The sequence below is a fragment of the Condylura cristata genome, unplaced genomic scaffold, assembly GCF_000260355.1.
Source record: "Condylura cristata isolate star-nosed mole 26May11 unplaced genomic scaffold, ConCri1.0 scaffold00022, whole genome shotgun sequence".
Taxonomy (NCBI): domain Eukaryota; kingdom Metazoa; phylum Chordata; class Mammalia; order Eulipotyphla; family Talpidae; genus Condylura; species Condylura cristata.
Window position 1 is genome coordinate 16,623,598 of NW_004567123.1, and position 21,206 is coordinate 16,644,803.

Here is a 21,206-nt window from a genome sequence, read left to right on the forward strand (position 1 = left end):
ATTTATACGGTTCCCGAATCTGGACAAACTTACTCCTTCAGTTCCCTCTCCCACCACTCCTACCTCCCACTGCCACAGGACATTTCTGTTCTTTCCCCCAAGCCTGTGCCCACACATGGCTTTGCAAATGACACTCCCCTGCCTGAGGACGCTTCTCATAGTTCGCTGTCAAAATGCATCTGCCTTCTGTCAGGCCCATTCTGCTACCAGCACCGATCCATCAATGCTGAGACCCTTCCTCTCCACTTCCATAGAGCGCGCTGCGAAACCCTATCACACCATTTGTCACCTACATTATCTTTTCGTTCTGTTCAAGACTTTCCCATAAGTCTGCCTCTTAAGGAGTAAAACTAACTAATCTTTAATCTACCCCAGTGCCTAAACATCAGGCACTCGGTAAGGAAGAGAAAAATGAATCTCCTGGGCTACTGGTAGGCGAGCAAGTTGAGACTAAACAGATCTCTGTAGACTGCCAGGAGAATCCTTTTTCTATTACATCAGACCTTTTATATTAATAGTCAGTTAAAAGTCTTAATAAGCTTTCTATCCAGCAAAATTCAGCGTTATTGCTAACAGACGGCAATGCCAAATTCTGGCTCTAGACTAGAACCAGTCCCCAAGCTACAGACTGTTGTGTCTCGCCGCTCTCACTTCCCAGGTGTTGCATCTTCCCATTCTTTATAATGATCCTCACAGAACAAAGTATAAAACTGCAGGTCTGCAGCAGACACAAAGGAACTGAGAGAAAGTCTAATCTCATCAAGATTTCTGCTTCTGTTGGGCCTGTTCATTTCTCAAGGCTGCTTACAGATACCCCACCTTTGTTTTTTAAGACAGCAACTGGTGACAAAGACAACCATCCAATGCAAACTTTTAAACAGGTTTACACATAAGAAACACCAACTCTTTCAAATACAATGTCCGGCAAAGATACACAGTTGTACAAAAGTTCATAGTTCAGTTCCACTGAAGGGAACTGTGAAGAAAAAGATAGGTAAAATACACACTTTCTAAAACAAAACCAAAAAAAGTAACCATGCATACACTTTCCCTCACTTTTGGAGGCAAGGGCCTCTTAAAAGGAACCTGCAGTTTTTGTTCAGGAAGGTTACCTACTTAGTGGATTTCTGTCTTTATTACATGTAAGCCAAAACAAAGCTGTAGTTATATGAAGTTTACACAAGGGCCTTCACTTCTGAAAAGGTGGTATGGGAGCAGAAAGAAAGAAAACACTCCTACTGTTGACTCTACTATGAAGGAGGAAGGAAAATGAGCATCAGGCTCCAGATAAACAGAGAAGTTCAGGGAATGCTCTTCCCTCACCTAGAGTGTTATGAACGCCATCTGCCTCTTCTTTCACAGACTCGTCCAGGCGCTCCAGGTTCTGCACAAGCAGTGCTACCACTTGTCCGTCCACCTTCAGCAACAGGGAAACACAGGGAAAGAGGGATACATGTCAGAAACTGTACCAAAATGCCCCATGCCCCATTCCCGTTCTATGCTGAGTGAACAAAGTAATCAGCCACCTATGGTTTACAAAATGCTCTCTTGTCCCAGTATCTTTCAAGCCTCACAGTGTCCCTGAGGTGAAGAAAGGGAGGACTCATTATCCCTAATTTAAGATGAAAAATTGAAGTTTAAGACGACTAAGTCAAATTCAAGGTCACAAAGGTGGTGAGTGACAAGGCTAGCACTTGAACCTAGACATCCTAAAACCGGCCCACTGTGCTTTCTACTGCTCTGCGGTATTTAAATGCCTTACAAAAAGGTCATCTTAAGTCCACAGTTCATTTGAAAGCACATTTCTAGAATACAACACCAGGAAATTTAGTTGACAAGATTACCTGCCATAGTTAGATCTCAAAATTTTAGGTTTAAATACAAAAACATTCCTAACTTCCCATTCTAGGCCTTTAAGAAACCACAGACAGTCCTTACTTAACAATGGTTTGACTTAGCAATTTTCAACAAGATGGAGCGAAATAGAAACACAGATTCAGTAGAAATCCTACTTTGGATTTTGATCTTATTTTGGCTGTGACATTCAGTATGATCCTTCCCAGGATGCTGGGCAGTGGCAGCGGGCCGGAGCCCCCAGTGAGCCACAGGAGCACAAGGGTGGACACCACCCAATAGCGTACTGTGTGCCAGCATTTTCAACTGCTGGTAGCTTCGATTTATGATGACTGTTTTCATGAGGGTTTATCCCCAAAGTAAGCTGAAGATCTGTATTAATTCTAATGAATTTCTAACTTCTTCTTTTTGAAAAAAAAAAAACAAAAAAACAAAAAAACGCTGTATCTTTTATATACTTAGTACTGCTAAAAGCAATCATATTTTTCTTATTTGATTCACCTAACATAACACAGGAAACTTTCCGTAGCCACATCATACATACAGCTGAAAAGACAAGAGATTAATAATTTAACCAAGACCACACAGCTATAGTAGCAAAAGCAAAAACCAAGATTCTTTCCTAGGTGAAATGATGCTTATTCTACTTTATACTACCTACTGCTTTTGGGGAGACTACCCTTTAGGGAGCCCTGAAGATACGAAGAAAGGTAACTAAGGAATTAATAATCAAGTGATTATCTACCTGGAAACTCCTAAAGCAAACCTGTCTCAGAAGGTAAGACCTGCTGCATACCTGTGGGGTCTCTCTCTCACTGCCTCAGTGTTCTCGCTTAGGAAATGGTTATGAGTTATAAAGATTAAGTCAAAACATGTGGCAAGCTTGATCCTGGATCTGACACGTGATTACTCACTGCTTAAATCTCTCACATACTGAAGAAAATTCCTGTGTGAGGCAGACATGATACCCTCATAGGTCTTGGCATACTCTGTAGTCTACTACAATGCTATCCATAGTAGATACTCAATGAACTTTGTTGAATTTATCTAAACTGACAAATATATTTTTTGTACTGTAACCAGGTCTTTTTATATTGTTTCACTTACTCTTACACAACCCTCACAGCTCTCAAGAGATGAGAAAGCAAAGGTTCAGAGAGGTTAATTAGCTTGGCCATGGTCACAGAGTTTGGGGCAGAAGTGGCCAACTCTGAAATTCTTTTTTGCCCATCATACTCTATTATCACTTAGGTAAGGGGAAAAGGAAATAATCTCACTTAACTATGGTTTCTGAACATGTATATAAGGACTAGGGGTAGAACAAGGGCAAGAAGGTTAGATCTTGAAATAAGGTGGTGTTAGGGTTTTTGCTTTACTATTTCTGGGTGAGACATCAGGGAAGCATTTGGAATTGGGTGGGGAGGGGACTAAAATCACTGACTAATTTGAGACACCTGAATCACAAATGCAGTACAGATTTTCTAGATTCTCCTTTAAGCCCTGATGTAAGGAATAATGAAAGACATTAGCACATATTTCAGGGGATACTAATATCAAAAATGAGTGTCAATAAGTACAAGAAAGAACTGCTTATGTTTACCCCTTATACAAGGAGCTAGGCAGTCTTGCTCTCAAACACCACAGCCAGCAAAAGCTTTACCAACGAAATCCACTACAATGTTTTCCTTAATTAATTGGACAATTTGGGTATGTGCGAGAAAACAGAAAAACATCTGGGGGAAAAATATGAACCATGTCACAGTTTGTTTTTCCCTAAATCACCCTGATTGACTTATAATCTCCTTGAATCCTAAAGGAGCAAATACTGCAATTCCACTGGGTACCACACTGTTTTGTCAGTTCTGCAAACTGCTTCACCAGTTTCCACTGCCTATTGCTGCTTTATCTGCATTACTTCCCCTGCCCACACCTTTTCTTGATTCTTGGTTATATTTCTGCTCTCTGGAAAGTGGTAGAGACAATAGGAGTAAGCAACACATTCAAATTCCAGAACTGAATGGTAATGGGTAATAGGTATCTAGCTGGAGAAAAATCTTTTTTCTTGCTATAGAAATCTAGCTTCTAACAGAGGGCCCTTTAAGCTTGCAAAGTGTGAGGCTTTGTTTAGCTGGGTTAAATAAATGCAGTTTTATCTGACTATTGGAGGGTCAAAGCAGTCAATACACATTTAATTCAGAAAACTCTTGGCAAAATATTTATATTATGCATAGCTCTGGATACAGTCTAATAGAGAGTACAGATTAGTATTCTGACTTACTCACTTTAGCCCCCTGGGTCTACCACCTTCATGCTTATATTTTTGGACCTGTGACTAAGTCAGAAGATGAAAACAAACCCTGCATAGGGATTAAAGCACCAGTCATAACAGCCTTGGCCTTGGAATCCATGACTGTCTTAGCCTGCTGTTTCCTGGTCAGGCATCAGTTCTGCAGCTTGTTAGCAGGTTCCCCAAACAATACTCTAGTAGGTCTGGCTGAGACCAAGTTCAAGGACGTGCTCAGATCTGCTCTTCCTCTTAATCAGAGAGGATGGATGCAGAAGAACTTAAAAAAGGGACAGATGAGAGGGTTTGAAGGATTGCTCTAGAATCTACTAAAATGCTTTATCTCCAGAGTTTGACAGTTTTGCTACTTGCTAGTTCTGGAAATTTCATATTTAAAAAACAATAATAAAAACTCCACCCAGTGACTCTTGATAAAGTGATACATTTTGAGAATACATATGGTAAGATGGCCCTAGTGGACTGCATAGGCATGTTGCAATCGACCTAGTAATGTTTTAAGCATCTACTCTGGCCCCTTAAATACACTGTCTACACAGCTGCCAAGACTGGTCTTGTTAAAATGTTGGGTCAGACTACGTTACTATTCCCTTGCTTACAACCCTCCTATAGTTCCTTCTCTCTGGCAATTCTACCCAAACTTACTCCCAGCTCTACGTGCGCAGCATGGGCTGGCCCTGGCCATGCTGGCGCCCCTCACCCCAGCTGCGCTCTCACAGTACTGGCCTTTCTTGTGTTGTGGATTATGTCGATCTCATTTCTGCATCAGGTCCTTGCACATGTCTTATCTTGCCCTTGGTCATTCTGAATGGCTGGTTTCTTGTCATGCAGAACTCCAGGCTCTCCCAACAATCTAATCTAATGTGATTTCCCAGTCACTCTCCATCTTATCACTTCACTTTAATTCTCTGTGTAACAAAGAATCACGATCTGTTTTCTTATTTATTTGTTGTTTCTCCCTATCTTACAGTATGAGCTCCACAAAAGCAGACTTTGTCTCCTGCTTACGGCTGCACCCCAGTTCCTAGATTCCAGAACATAACATGCACTTAATATACGTTTCTGAATAGATGAACTTATGACTTCAGCTTCGAAACAAATAGAGAGGAGGAAAGAGATACAAGTGAGGGATCCAGAAACGTACATAAGTACTTTAGAGCAAACAAAGGCCAGCCAACTTCAACCTCAAGTGAGCAGCACAAATGTATCACCAGCCAGCCCGTGCAAGCCAGTAGGGGGCTTCAAAGTTTAACAGGTAGGCAGGATTAGCTGAGAGCCAGCATGGGTTTGTAGAGCAAGCTGGATGCCTTTGTGACACTCTGCAGCAGAATGGCAGCTTCTAGTCACTGCGGTCAGCTTCCCAGCCTGGTCACTTTCCATCTCTTCTGCTGTGACACCTCCACACACCTTCACCTCCAACTAAGGCCACTGGCATCTTGGCAGTGCTTCTGGAGGCCTCTCATTTCCAGGGACACGTATCTCTCAACTGCCCGTCAGGTTTTGCCTTTTTGTAATATTATTACTTTATTTTTTTTTAAACTAAATCTTATTTAGGCCCACATCCTTCAAAGGTTTGTTTTTTTATTTTTTGAGCTTGTTGGAGCATGTTTTTAAAGACTTGTTGAAACAAAAACAGTATTAAACTGAACAAAATTTTACTGTGTGGCCAATGATACATATCACTTTTACCTGACATTTACTAAGTATTTAATTGGTGGGGGGCATAATACCTTTATAGAGATATTAGCCAATATTCATTGGGTGTTTACTTTATGTTAGACACTGTTCTAAAGACTTACTAAATACCTCGCTTCTTCATCACTTCAGTCCTGTGCAGCAGACACTACTGTTCTCTCCATTTTACAGAAGAAAGTGAGTAGAGAGAGGCTGGGTAACCTTCCCAAGCAAGGCTGGGGACAGAACCACCAGGTGGCCACTCCCTGACAGGAACCACTACTCAGCAATGACAAACCTGTAAACAGACATCGATAAGCCAAAGTGCCCAGTGCCAGCAAGTGCTCAGGAACACAAATCCTGCTCAGGACATGAGTCTAAAAAGGAACTCTAAGTTCTTGAGGAGATAAGTCAGGCCTTAAAGGTGAATAGGAAGGTGTATCCTAGATACCCCAGGAGAAGCAAGGCCTGCCAAGCTGAGGAAAAAATGATCAAAAATATTGGGCTGCCATGGGATCGAAAACGGAGGGGCGGGGGGAAGGGAGGGAAATGCATGGTGGTGGCACACGGGTGATTTGGTGATGGGAAACCCGCGGGGATTACAATCGAGATGGAAAAAAAATGTGCAAAATGATGTAAAAATAAACTTTTGTAATAATTAAAAAAAAATATTGGGCTGCCAAACACATAGCAAGTTTTGAGGCTAGTAAGGAGAAAAATGAGTATAATCTAATCATGGCTGTCAAGGGGTCCAAAGACTTCTTTTGAAAGAGGTAACCCAGAAAACTGCCACTGTATCCAAATGCCCTTGCATTTACTGCTCTTCAGATAAATCGTCTATTTCCAGGATACTGAATCAACTTGTTACAAGCACAAATGCTCACCTTTTGCATAAGTAACAGCAGTGGCTATGAACCAACTTTCAACCCCAAAGATTGCTGAGAATGCCAAGACAGCACTCTTTCCCCACAAATGTGCTGTTCTATTGCTTAGGAGTTCCAACTGGGAAAAAAGACCAAGGCAATAACTGCAAACTGCACACCACAATAAATCCTGCTACATGCCCTCTAGCCCCTGCTCATGCAATTCCAGGCCACTGATATTGGCCCCAAATTAAAACTATGAAGACAACTCAACCCTTGTAATATGAGAATACATATCAAAATGTCTTCCAGAATGCATCACAAGAGTAGAAAACAATAAAAAGGAAGACCACCTACTGATTCTGCTCTCTGATATTTACTGATGGCTTCAGACTGGCTGCAGACAAGCACGTAATATATGGGAGTCCAGGAATGTTCAATTGTGTGTGATTCACATCAGCCCCAGCAGTATAAAGATTTAAGACACGAAGTTTTGAAATTAAACAAGAACAAAAAAGCCAAGACCTAAACAGAAAACCCTGTAAAGCAGCTACCTAATGGCTCCCCAGACTGAGGATGAACTGTTTCTTTCCAAACAAACAATAAAATCGGCAAGACCCAGCTTTTGTTGGTGGGTCTGGCAACACAAAAATCACAAAAAGGGCTTTTGTGTGAATTGCTGTTTCTGGGTACATTTTACAGACAGCAGCCAGCCTAGCTATTCCTCTCTCCTCTATTCACACAGGCAAAGGATGGTAATTAAAATCAGTCCAGGGACCAGGCAGGAAGGCTCATTCAGAGCCACTGTAATTAACCCCTGGAAGGTGAGACTGCACGAATGACACTGCGGGACACAGTAAAGAAGCAAGTGCCACAGGCCTCCCCTTCAAATGCTCCTCAAAACAAAAGGACGCCCAACATCATCCGTTTCATTCAGCGCAGTGGTTCTAAGGAAAAAAGGAAGGTCCTGAATTCTACAAAAGTGGTAGTTCACTGTAGGAAGGGGCTTAAAAGAAAAATGGCAATAGAAATTTCCATCATACTGTCACAAAGGGCCCTGCTGGACTCCAGCCTTGTTCTCCATAGGAGACAGCCCTTCATAGCCAGTAGGTTCACAACCCCTTCATTCACACCAAGTGCAAGCAGCAAGTATGGTACATTGAAAATTTTTAGTGTCAAGACCTTGAGAGAGGGTGAGGAGGAGCTGGCAGTATAGTGATGCAGAATTATTGGAGGTAACAGTCTTAGCATTCTGATTTAATAGATCTTGGAGGGGCCAGAAAGTAACCTAACAAGCACCCAGGTGCTTCCAACACAGTGGCTGCAGCGTTCTCTGATAAGCTCTGCAGACTGCATCAAAGCCAGCACTACTAACATTCTTACAAGAGAGAAATGACCAGACAAAAGACAGCAAAAATGAAGGAAAAATCAACATGGCCTCAGGAGGGAGGGAGCTTGGTGAGTGGACAGAGATCTATCAGAAGCATTGGGGTGAAAGGTTGAAGCAAACTCACTCCTGCTGATGGCCAGCTGTGGTGCCTTGCAGACTTGGAGCCCTCCCCAATTCCTGGCAAGAGTGACAGGTAGGACAGCTTATGTAGCGATAATCTTAGCTGTGACAGGGGCTGAGGGACCCAGAAAGCTTCACTTTTGTATCTGGGTTTCCCAGTGTCCAGTGAGGTGATCAGACTAGAAGGGGCCTAGCAGAGAGGCTTCACATCATTTAGAAACTCCTTTTTATTGGCTGTTACCTGGAACAACAGCTGAGAAAAATTCTGAGGCCTTGCTCAGGATCCACAGAAAGAAGGCAGAAGTCAGCCAGTCTACAGACTGATTCTATAGACAGCGACTACCACTCAGCCCCAGATGAGAGATAAGGTTTGTTCTCATTATTTAACATTCTCCTATTATCTGGCTATAAAATAAGTAATAACAATGCTTGTCCTCAGTAATTTGGGATTATAAAGCCCAGAAGAGAAAAAGAAACATCTGTGAAAACTCTTTAAAAAAAGGTCAGCAGCAACACAGGTGGGGCCAGGGGGTAGGACATGGAGGTGGAAAAAACAGGTTCAGATTCCAGTTGTGTGAACCCCTTTCTGAATCTGCTTCATGGTTGTACATGGGAATAATAATAATGAGCCCACACATGATGACATGGCAAAGATTACATAAAGTGAAAAGAAAAGGCCTACTTCCAGTGGATATTTAAAATGCTAGGCCTCTACAACCCCTTACCTCACATAGCTCCACAAATGCTAAGTACCTCACAAATTGATTTCTATTTCCCTACTCTCCTCTGCCTGATACCCACCCAATGCCCCTCAGAGAGACAATGGTGGTGATGATGCCACTATCTTACCAAAAACCTGCAAAGCCCCAGAGGGATGTACAACTTACCAGAGCATCGATGAGTACTTCTGCTCCCTCTTCACTCTCGTGGAGGGTGTCTATATCTGTTAATTCCTGAAGCAAATCAACCACAGCGATGGATACATGTGAAAAATGTTAAGGATATCATATGTATACCCAAACCCCCACAAACATTTTATTAAAAATTTTGGTACTCTTCCATTCCTCATCAATCACTTTGTTACCATTTGCCTTTATATAATCTGGTTTTATTAACATGTCTCCAACAAGCTTCTACTCGTAGTATGTGTTGAATATAGTGGCAACTGACTTAAGTCTCTTTTCTGGCAATTTATTCCACAGGTTCACTGCATTTTCATAAATTTCAAAACTTCAAAACAGATTACTTGGGAGGTAGATTTTTCCACTGAGAAATAAGTCAACACTACTACCTCACACCCTGCACAAAAATCATCTCTCAATGGATAAATGAATTGAACATAAGACCTGAAACCACAAATATATTAAAAAGTATATAGGTCAAACACTAGATTACATACATCTCCATAACACCTTTAAAAACTCATCTCCCAAGCAACAAAAGTTAAGGAAAAGATGAACAGCTGGGATTACATCATACTAAAAAGATTCTGTACAGCAAAAAAGACATTAGCCAAAACAAAGAAATACCCCACTGATTGGGAGAAAATGTTTGCACACAATATACTGATAAGGGACTGATCACAAAAATCTACAAAATGCTCACACAACTCAACAAAAACAAAGTAAACAATCCAGTCAAAAAATGGACAGGAGAGCTAAAAAGGCAATTCTCCAAAGAGGAAATGCAAATGACCAAAAGATACATGAAAAAATGTTCAAATCACTTATAATCAGAGAATGCAAATCAAAGTCACAATGAGATACCACTTTATAATGGCATATATTTAAAAGACTAGCACGAACATATGATGGTGAGGGTACGGAGGAAAAGGAACTCCTACACTTCTGGTGGGAGTACAAACTAGTGCAACCATTATGGAAAGCTATGTGGAAGTTCCTTGAACATCATTCAGAGGTTTATGCTACCATATGACCCAGCAATTCCACTCCTAGGAATATACCCAAAGGACACAAAAACATTAATGCAAAGGGATACCTGTACCTCTATGTTTATTGCAGCACTAGTTAAATAGGTAAGATATGAAAACAACCCAAATGCACAAAAATAGATGACTGGATCAAGAAAATGTTGTAGTGTGCGTGCAATACTATTCAGATATCAAAAAGATAAACCCATGTCATTTGCAGCAACATGGATTATGCTCAATGAAATAAGCCAAGAAAAAGAAAAATACCGGATTGCTTCACTAATAGGAAGAATATCAGGGAACCAAATAAGGGATCAGGGAAAAAATAGTAACTACAAAAAAATTAACAGGTAACTATAAATCAGAGACATTCTGCAGGGGAGGGATCAAAACGGGAGGAAAGAGCACAAGAACTATGGTGATGAACTGATGGTAGGAATTCTATGTGGACTACATATGGTGTTGTATTTGGAAACTAGAAGGCAGGAACACAGACAATTTCCTCGCTTATAGCTGTAAGAATAATGAGGGCATGTAAGTCAAAATACTGCGAAAATATGAAAGCAGATATACCCCCATCTATACAATAGACAGGCAGTCGTGTCTTCCCATAGTCATTCCTACAGAATGTCCAAAGCCCTCACCACTGCTTTATTTTCCTGAAAGCCTCCAAAATCTAGAATATAAGCTAACAACAGCGTATTTCTTTTTTTGTATCACTATGGTTTGGAAGGTCTAATTTTATATTTTAATTATGTCACAGACAGACAGACTGGCCACATCCTTTTCAGCCTCAAAGGTCTTATGTGCCAAGTATTATATTTTCCTTTGATTAGTCTTATACCTGCTCATAAATGTGCCACATTAAACCTAAGAACCTTTTTAAAAATTAAAGGAAGGAGAAAAAAAAAAGACAATGGTGGGGTGGTGGGTAGGAACAGGAAAAATACTTCACTTATAATGATAAAATGACTATCTCCTTGCCTACATTCTAGTCTCAGCTGATAAGTGAAACAAGAAATAAGTTACCAAATAACAGGTGAACATCTCATCTATCCTACCACTAACTGATTTTATATAAAATCCTAATTTTCATCAAATAGCATTTCAGCAAGGCAGTAATGAGTCCATAATTGTAATCATCAACTCCTGAGTAATACAATATGACCCAGAAGACAGAGGTCATTTGAAGACCAGAAAAAGGACTGAAACTAAAGACAGACAAAGTCTCAATCTTGATGAGAAAATTCGGCATGGTCTGCCACCCACCCAGCATTTCTTCACAAGCAGACTCTGGGCATGGCTGATAGGTTTTTCCACTGTAGTTACAATTTCATTTCACAAGGTAAAAGGCTCTCCCGTCCAAGTATAATAGGAAAACAGAGAGCCTGTCTCTCTGAGAATTACTAAAACACAGTTTTTGATAGCCTATTTTGTCATGTCGAGCAGAAAGCCACCCCACCCGTTCCCTCTGTACCTGTCCACTACTGAGGTTATAAGCTAGTATAATAAGAGGTGAAGTTGAGAAGACCAGCTGGGCAGGAAATGATCCATAACACAATGGTTCTTGGAAAGAGAGGGGTTTACTTCTGCTTTTTAGCTCTAAATATTTTTTTTGGCCTGATCCCAAACAAAGTCTTGGTACAGAAACTAAGTATCAATCTCATTGCTCTCCAATGAGATGTGTCCATAAAGAACTAAGTTATTTTAAAAAGAGAGAGAGAAATACAGAGAAAGAGATGTACGAAGTAGATGGCTTTTTCAACAGTTAAACAGTCATTTCAACGAGGCTTCCTTAAAAAAATGAACTCAGGATAGATTCAAGTATATAACTGGTTTAATGGAACAAGACTTTAAAAATATTTTTCTTTTATTCCTAAAGTAGAATAGCAATTAGATATAACTTGATTAATGCATATGAATTTCAAAACAGACAAAATGGTCTTTTCTCCCTTTAAAAGTTGGCACAGAGCTACCCAGATTTAAACCCAGACTCTTAATTTTATTCTAATCCTAGATCAAACTAAAATGAGTATTGCATTTATGCAAAACTTATTAAGTAGCTACTAAATGCTAGTGGGTACTATTATGCCACAGGAGAAATGTCCAACCACCTCAACCTTCCAGAGTTGGGATTCACCTGGAAATCATAAGATCAAAAGTTAAATTACGAGGTTCTTTTCCCTGAGTGTTATTTTTGTGCTTCTTATCCAATCTGAATTTTTCTCTGTGCATATTTTTTGAATGGCTTACATAAAATAGGTGGCTAACAGATTAATAAGAAGCTTAAGACTATTGATGAGAAGTAAATTTTTTGCAATATAGTTTCATTCAGATGACACAGCTCTTAGAAAAACAACAGCTCAAGATACACAAGTCTTGTTAAACAGTGATTGCAGGAACGCAGTGGAGCAATAACCAACTCCTTCCCAGTCCAATTAGAAGAAAGCCCCGAGGAGACTCAAACCCTTCCCAGCCCTATTCCTGCTCATTAACACTAGGGCTCTAACACAAGGCACCCCTGACTATTGTACACACCCCCTGGGATAATATGGCATATCGCAGTCACTTTGTTCTACTTTAGCATTCCCAGACCCAACTGCTCAAGTTCACTTGATCCCTGCTGATCTAAAAAACAGTATTTCCTCCTAATTTTCCAGTTCCAACAGCAATTCTTTACAAAACCCAACAGGGCAACTTTGCAAGTTCTCCTGTCTTCCTTCCTATTAATAGAAAAATAGGCAGTAATTTAGAATAAACTGAAGACCACTCCCTAAAATTAATCCAGGTGAAAAGGGATGTCCATCAGCACCAATGATTACCTTCTAACTAACAAAACTAAGCTCTCCCTTCCTGCGTATTAATATGCAGTCCACTATACTGACATCCTAAGTCAACATGACAAGGAGACCTCATTTTTTTGGAATCACAAATGGGTGAAGAGAAAACAGATTTTGAATAAATTGGGTTTAGATTACTCAGTATTTTTTATTCAAGAATAAAGCCCAGGGATGGGGGGAGATGGCAGAGGAAGGAGGACAGGGTATGAAGTTGTACTTTTTTTTTTTCCAATAAAGTCGTGGACGTGATATCCTGAAGCCTGTGGTGACATGATGGGCCGGCAAGAGCACATCAGCTTCCAACGTGTGAGGAATTGCAATTTTCATTGCCAAGGCAGAGAGACCAAAATGCACTTTAATCTTCACATCTATCAAAAGCTTACCCATCTCCAATGCCCAATTCCCTAATCAGCCTCAAGCCAAGATAACCCAAACCTCAGCATCCCACTGGCATTTCCCGAGCATAAACACGTCAAGGGCGCTCAGCACACGTGGTAATTTGAGTGACTCTGCCGCTCAGCTAAAGCTTTTTCTTGTTTCCCTAATTTTCCCCCAACAGAGCTTATCACACAAAGGAGGAACCTGGTAAATGTCATGATCTACCACAAGGACTTTAGAAAGATGCCCAGCCTTCTCACTCGAATTGAGAACACAGCAAATGATATACAAAAACGGGATACGTATGATTGATGCTGTGATGGTATTTTTTCCCTTGTGTTAGCAGAAGAGGTGATCAGCCACCATCTGGGGTTTCATCTTCTCCTTGCTTTATTCCTCCTTGTTTCTTTAGGCAAATTGAGTAAATAAAGCTTAAACTGGGCCAGAATGCTGTTTAGTAATACCTTAAGAAACTCCTTAAATATGCCTTTAGTTTTTTTTTTTTTCTGTAGAAACACTCTAAAGGGTTCGCCAAAAAGAGCTCTAAACATGTTTAAATGATTCATTTTAAAAGAAACTTGTTTTAAAGAGCGGTATTTCTAACAGTAGCAGCTGCTGGATCCCACCTTGTGCTCCTAATGTATTCATTCTGAGTGACTCTTCAATACTGTGTGAGGGCTGTGCCCCTCCTTCTCCAACCCTCACCCCAGAGGTGCTCTTCACAGATCAGAATTTCACACAGCAGCCGACTGATGGCTGGACTCCAAGCTCTCAAGGGGGGAGCTGAGGCACAGAAGCGCTGACAAGCCCTCACCAGCAGCAGTGATGCAGAGCGCCAGAATAAACTCTGAAGCTGCTTCTCACGGTTGAAAGGACGAGGCACAAGCTGTTTTCTCACATCCTCTGCCTCTTAAGGTTACAACAAACCAGCCTCTGATCCAATTAAAATCCTTAAAGTTTATGTTTTCACTAAGAAGGACAAAGCAAAGATGACCTGTGCTTGCTGGGACCATCACCAGCCACCTTTAGTCTTTGCTGATAAATGAAGAGTTAAAAAAGATTAAAAATTTAAGTCATGACGGCCATGAAATTGTTTATTCATGGTAAGGTGTTTCGGGCAGTTACAGCTGTACAACAGTAAATTGTTAACAACCATTTCCTGAAGAAAAATTTCCATTATAGATCACAGATAAGACAAGAAGCAGAGTGCAACGCTGCTGGGAGATCTACGTTCTTCCCGGTAGAGGGTATGTTAGACGCAAGTCAAGAGGGCCTACCCTTTCCTGAAGCCACTTTCAAGACAGAATTATACTTTGAAGAGGATGACATTTAGCCTAATTGCTGCCTCTAATTAAAATTAAGTGATTAAAAAAATTTCAACTGCACTTTACATTTGATGTAGGGCATAATTAAAAATCAGATTTTTAAAAATATCATTAGGGCAGTAGGGTGAAGGCAGGCATACCAGAGGGGGGAAAAACAGTTTAGCTCTCAGAAAACAGGAGGGAAATGGCTGTGTGTCAAAGTTATTTTAGGGGGACTTGTTTTTTTTCCTTTTTTGAGACCAGATCTTAACAACTTGGAACATCTGTGCCCTTGCCTTTCTCAAGTATGTTGATGCCGAACAGCACTTCTTGTGCCAGTCTTCTCCCCAGCAGGAAACCAGGTTGGTGAATCAGCAGAATGTCAATATCTTCAGAAAGCTGCTACTATTATTTTGAGTTAGCAAAACAAACAAACAAAAACTGTGAGGTGTGTTTCCAGAAACAAAACGTGTGACTCCCCTGTGATAGTACATAGGGTAACAGGACACTATGCAACTCTGTCAAGGATGTAGCAAACCCTCTGGGTAAAGCTGGGGTATACTACAATGGACAATGGAAGAGAAATCAGGGGTGTGCAGTGGCAGTTTCAATCTTCACAGGTAGCCATTCACCATCTGGACCTCAGATTTTCACTAAATCTATATGGCTTATTTATTTATATGATCTGATTAAGTCTTCTCTAGAGTGTTTGGATTCTAATATCTATCACCTTGTAGGTTAGTTAAAATGTGAAGTCACAACCATAGCTCTTAGTAGTTCTTAGTTTCTAACTCAGTTAGGACCAATTAGGACCTTCATTAGGACTAATCGTGTGGTAGACACCAAATATACATTTATTGATGGGTGCTTGAGTACTCAATATAGTCTGTGGTTCCTGGGGGTACAGCACAGTGCCTATTCATAATAAGCATTCAAAGCATGACTACTAAACAAACTATAAGGCTCTGTACCAAGCTCACTTGGAAACAAGCTAATTGACTATGTTTTCGTACACCCAGAACCCCACAGTGAACCCAGGAACCACATTCATCAATCTGGGGACTGAAAAAGCAATTCTCAGTACCTCGAACATTACATGAATATAGAAACAGCTTAAGATCACCCTTCAAGAAGCCTGCATTAAAATTATTCACTGATTTATTTCTGTACGAATTACCAGGCAGGAAAGAACATAGTCAGACATGCTCTCAGGAGAGATATTACTAAAAAGATGGAAATAAGATGAAACAGCAGCAGATTCCCCATGAATATCACTCAAGCAGACTAACTATATTTGTCTCTTACCTTTGGAAGTCTGGATTCAAACAGAACAACTACTGGAAGAGAATTCACTTTCATGAGTATAACCCTGACCACAGGCATATCAAAAACCTTTGGTACTTAAAGCTGTTGTACATCTCATACCAAAGACAAAACAGTTTTGGAAGTCATAATTCAGATTCAGTTAAAACCAACATTTACTAAATGCCTACTATATGTTAGAAACCACTGAACACTTAAACTCCTTTAATCCTCTCAATAACACTGACTGGGTAAAGGTCATTGACTCTTTGGCAGTAGATGAACATACTAATGATGGTAGGAAAGGACATAGTCAGACATGCTCTTTAGGTAGGAAAACCAAATTTCACACAAGAAATGAAGCTGGGAGACAAAATTAGATTGTCTACTCGTCTAATGTTCATTTAACAAATAATATTATTGTGAAGCAGGTCTTTTTTAAGGAATTGAGAATACAGTGGTGGGCAAAACAATAAAATCTCTCTTTCTGGGCATTCAAACATGGATTCCACCGCAGTCCACTATCACCTCTAGCTATTAATTCCAATGGACCATCAGTTAGTTGAATGATATTGAGAGCTACAAAATCAAATCTTGTCTGATTTTGCCTCTATAATGGGCATCTAAATCAAAATCCTGAAAAATTAATGCTACTAATGTATGAACAGATACATCATGATGAATTCGAGTGATAATATTAGCAAATAGGACAATTAAGAATTGGCCAAGATTTATTAATAGATAAAAACCAGATTTTCAAATAAGTAATGAGTAGTGTGCTTTCAAGATGGGAGATAATTAGAAAGGAAACAGAACACCAGACCTGACAGCAGACAGCAGAGACAGACAGGAGAAGAGAGTAAACAGTGTTTCCCCATCACGTCAGCCTGCCTATGGAAGACAGAGCTGAAAGGATATCTGTGTTATCATGTCCAAGCAGCCCCAGAAGAGACTGCACAGCATTCAGCTCCACCAGGAGGTGGTACAGGTCTGGCATGGTGGCCACCACATGCATCTCCTGAATGATGTCATTTAGGTCCAGTTCAGATTCCATAAACCTAGGAGGAAAACAAGACAGTGTTATTGAAAGGATTGGGGTACTATCAGCACTGGGGAGCAAACAGCAACACAATCCAGACAGAGAGACAATCTGTCAAAATGTCTACAACAGACCAACCAAGAAGTACACTCATCTAAACGTCATACTGTCACACAATTTCCTTGGGAAATCAATTTCCTCATTACAAAAATCAATCTTGGATTCAGATCTCATTACAGGATTCTCCTTACTCTTGCAGTCACAAGTTGCCTTTCAGAGGCACCCAAAACACTGTACAGTATTAAATGATCTGCCCACCAGTCCTGTGTATTAGCTCCCATCCCCCTTACATGTGGCAATTCATTGTCTTAAACAATGTTATTCTAGAAATCCAAAAGGGTTTCTCTTACTACTTCAGAACAAGGGCCAATTATTCCCCCTACCCAAAGTAAGATACAGAGACTCTGCTGCCATCCCAAAACACTTACCCCTCCTCTATACCCCCTCTTGTGAGCTGATTGAGAGGAGATCCCAAAATAAAGAGGATCTAGCCTCTGGCATCCTGTAATCACCATCACATCTTAGGAAGAAAGGCATTTCCCTACTTAACCTTTCATTTCCCTACTTACACCTTTCAACAAGTCTATACCCAGGCACTAAAAAATAAAACTTCAGCCCTCCCTGGTGGCTCAACGGATTAGGATGCAGTACTGCAAGCTAGCCACAGTCGCTTTAGTGCAAGTTCCATCCCCAGCCCCGGAGGTGATCCACATGACACAGCAGACCTGTCTGCCCGCTGCTCTCCTCAGCAGTGTACTTCGTCAATCTGCCTGTTCTGTTCCCCACTCTGTCTCTGGTGAAACCTTTCACCGCTCCTGCACCTCTGGCCTGTATCCCAACTCTGTATGCATAAATATCTTTAAAAACAACAACAAAACTGCTTACACTCAACTCTGCATGCCCTCCCCCAGTGTTTGACATGATTATTTTATTGCCATATTGAATCATACACACATTTTTTCTGATTATAAAGCACTACTTTTTCTAGAAAACTGAGAAAAAAGTAGCCCTCAAAAAAGTAACAGAAATTGTCCATTATTTCACCTGACTAACCAGATATAATCATTGACAATACTCCGGTGTGCCTACATCTTTCTCAACTCATAGTTTTCCCTTCCTCCCCCCATTCCAAAGTAGCCTATATCGGAGATGGCTCTATATTCAATTTTGGCTGTTGTTGTTAACATAGTCTGAACAATGTTCCCATCCTTAAATATTCTTCCATAACAGGGAAAGCCAGTGTCTGACCCCACTATCAGTCCTCCTTCTCCCAAGGTAACATCCTCCACTGAGCACAGCGCATCCTCCCTGCTGAACTCACACATGGCTTCAGAATTCCCAACAGTGTTCAAAGAAGTCTACCAGTCAATCAGGAGTATAGGCATACAGATCAAGCCTGTCTGAAATTTCTCTTCTAAATAATACATTTTTAAAAACTGCCTGGTATTTCCTTGTATAAATGCGCCATAAATTTATTTTACAAATCTACCGATTTGTAAGCCGTTCAGATGGTTTTGTTTTTTCCCTTATAACAAATGACATTAAGATGTATGAACACATAATTACGGTGTCAGGATAAATTCCCAGGAAGGAAAGCGCTGAGTCTAAGAGTAACATAACTTAGAGCATTCTGATCTATCCTCCCGGAAAGGGACCAACAGAGTATAAAGAGACTGCCTCCCCTCACTCTCTTCAAAAACACTATTATCTGTCTAAAATCTCTTCTAACTGGAAATGGGAAACATAACTTTTTTTTATTTTGCATTTTTGATACTAAAATGTATAATAATGTTTAATATTGTTTAAAATGTATAATAATGTATAATAATGTATAATAATGTTTACCAGATATGTGCATTTCTTCTTTATCCATTTTGTTTGTATCAGGACGCTCAACTCATTTATTGATTTTACACAATCTATATAATAAGAAAATTAATTTCTGTGTTTGCAAAAAAGGTAAGCCAGAAAAATAAATCTGCCCCTTACATGTGTGTTCTGACTTAATAATTTCCAAAAGTTTAAGTAGTCAAATTCTGCCGTTATGAATTTTACACACATCCTGAGCGCCACTGGATGCAGGCTCCCAACCTAGTCAAGGGAGTCAGAATAGCTACTAACTTGTCTCTAACCTCAATTTCCTTACCTCAATTAGAGTGAGGATTAGAAGGGATAATAAACAGAAAGCACCTAACAGTATTAGGTGCCCAACAAATCTAGGATCCCTCCAGTTTGTTATACTACAACAATTCTCTTTTTACTGAAAAAGAACACGCTTCCTCATTTAAAGCAAGCACTACAATATTTGCAGAGGGCTGTTCAGGGAGTAAGCATACCTTCAGCAACAGATGACTCACAGCTGGGGGAAAAGATCAAGTTAGAGGTCAATGGTAAAGCAATAGAGCAACATATTAAAACAGTAACCCAGGCTGAGATGGGGTCATCGATTCCATCTGGTATGACAGAGCAAATTTTGCTAGCCTGACCATGTACATTTGCTTCAAACCAGCAGGATGTTCTCCTTTCATCATAGGAGTGAATATTAGCAAATGACTAGCAAAGTTCAAAAATACTGGAAAAGCAAGTGAAACTGATGATTCCTTCTGAGATTACAAAACAACTCTCACCACATAGGAAATACGGTCTTTTCCTTCTATCCAATTAAGTAAGTAGTTCTCAAAATGTGGCCCCCAGGTTGGGGGTAGGAGGTGGTCAGAAATCCTTTCAGGGGCCCATAAACATCAAAATTATCTATAATAATTCCAAGATATTATTTATTGTCTTCACTCTCATTCTCTCAGGAGTATAGGCTGGAGTTCTCCGGAGGGCTATACAAGATATGACAGTATTCCTTGTCTTAATGAACTGTATGCATTTGCATTCCTGTGTTTTCTAAGGTAATCATTTTTGGTACTCAATAATTTAAGAGTCTAAAGGGGTCCCGAGACTAAAAGTTCGGGAACCACTACACCAAAAAATTCTACCCCTGCAAAAATGAGAATTCCTAAAGAATTTACTAGGGAAATAGCACACCCTACTCAGTATGATGTTCGGAAGAAAGATCACACAGTGCAAAGTAGAAGCTGCATAAGGAGAATTGTCAATTGAATCTGAAATGCAGCCAAATGAAGAGAGGCATCTTTGGCTATGCAATCAAAATGACAATTGCATACAAGAGAAAATAAATTTGAATGTTTCTGATCTCAACCTGAAAATTTCATTCAAATATGCTTTAGCAATTTTCATCTTAATTGCCCCTAGCTGGTCTAGAGAGTTATAAAGGACACTGCACCAGTAAGAATTCAAGAACTCAAGGTTAAAACACAATGTAGTTCCCTAAACTGCTTCTACATGGGGAAAAAAAATCTTTGTGCATAATTTCAATAAACATTCAGATTTAAAAACTAAAATGTATTTAAGTTTGTCTGAATGGAACCCTGCTGATTTTTTGAAATAAAATAATGTTTTCTTAAAACCAGTTTATGAATCATAACACTTAATCATCTATGGTATTGAAGAGGTAGATGGCAAACCTAACTCACATAAACTTACTGCTCTAAATTGGCAGCTGTATATACAATTAGGAAAAAGCAAAAATGGAATTCCAAAAAGCAAACTGAATTTCTTAAATTTCCCATGTTACCAACCTTCCGTTCAGCTATCTCATAATGTATCCTTAGGTTCTAAGCAATGGACAGGTAACAAAAATGGTATCAACTATGTAAGAGCTCTCGTGTTTACTGAGCACATACAGTATGGCAGGTACTACAGAGACAGACAAGATATGGTTCCAGTCCTAAAAGGTACACAGAGTCTAATGCAGGAAGAACATGAGTAAACAAATAACAATGAAACAAATGATAAAGATGTAAAAGCTTGATTCACTGGATTGTGGGGAAGAGACCTGCTGGTGGGAGAATAAAAGAATACAGTGTGGAATTTGGCAATAGCTATAAGCTTTTAAAATGTACATAGCCTTCAATCTGGAAACTCAATGTTGAGGTGTTTATCTTACAGAAATACATGTACACAAAGACACAGTACACAGAGGCTTACTGCAGCACTGTTCATAAAAGCCAGTATTTAAAGTAACATACGTCCATCTATAGAAAAATAATAAATCACTGTATCTATGTAAAATACTATGTAC

General features: G+C 40.0%; 1 protein-coding gene across 1 annotated transcript in view; it reads right to left on the bottom strand.

Moving 5' to 3' along the window:
• The window catches only part of CTNNBL1 (catenin, beta like 1), a 141,094-nt gene that overhangs the window by 83,821 nt on the left and 36,067 nt on the right, over positions 1-21,206 (bottom strand). Inside the window, exons 4-6 of the mRNA XM_004687201.2 lie at positions 16,876-17,015; positions 9,091-9,188; positions 1,324-1,417 (exon numbers count right to left, since the gene is read on the bottom strand). Of these exons, the coding sequence (XP_004687258.1) occupies positions 1,324-1,417; positions 9,091-9,188; positions 16,876-17,015 (332 nt within the window). The remainder of the gene's footprint in view (positions 1-1,323; positions 1,418-9,090; positions 9,189-16,875; positions 17,016-21,206) is intronic.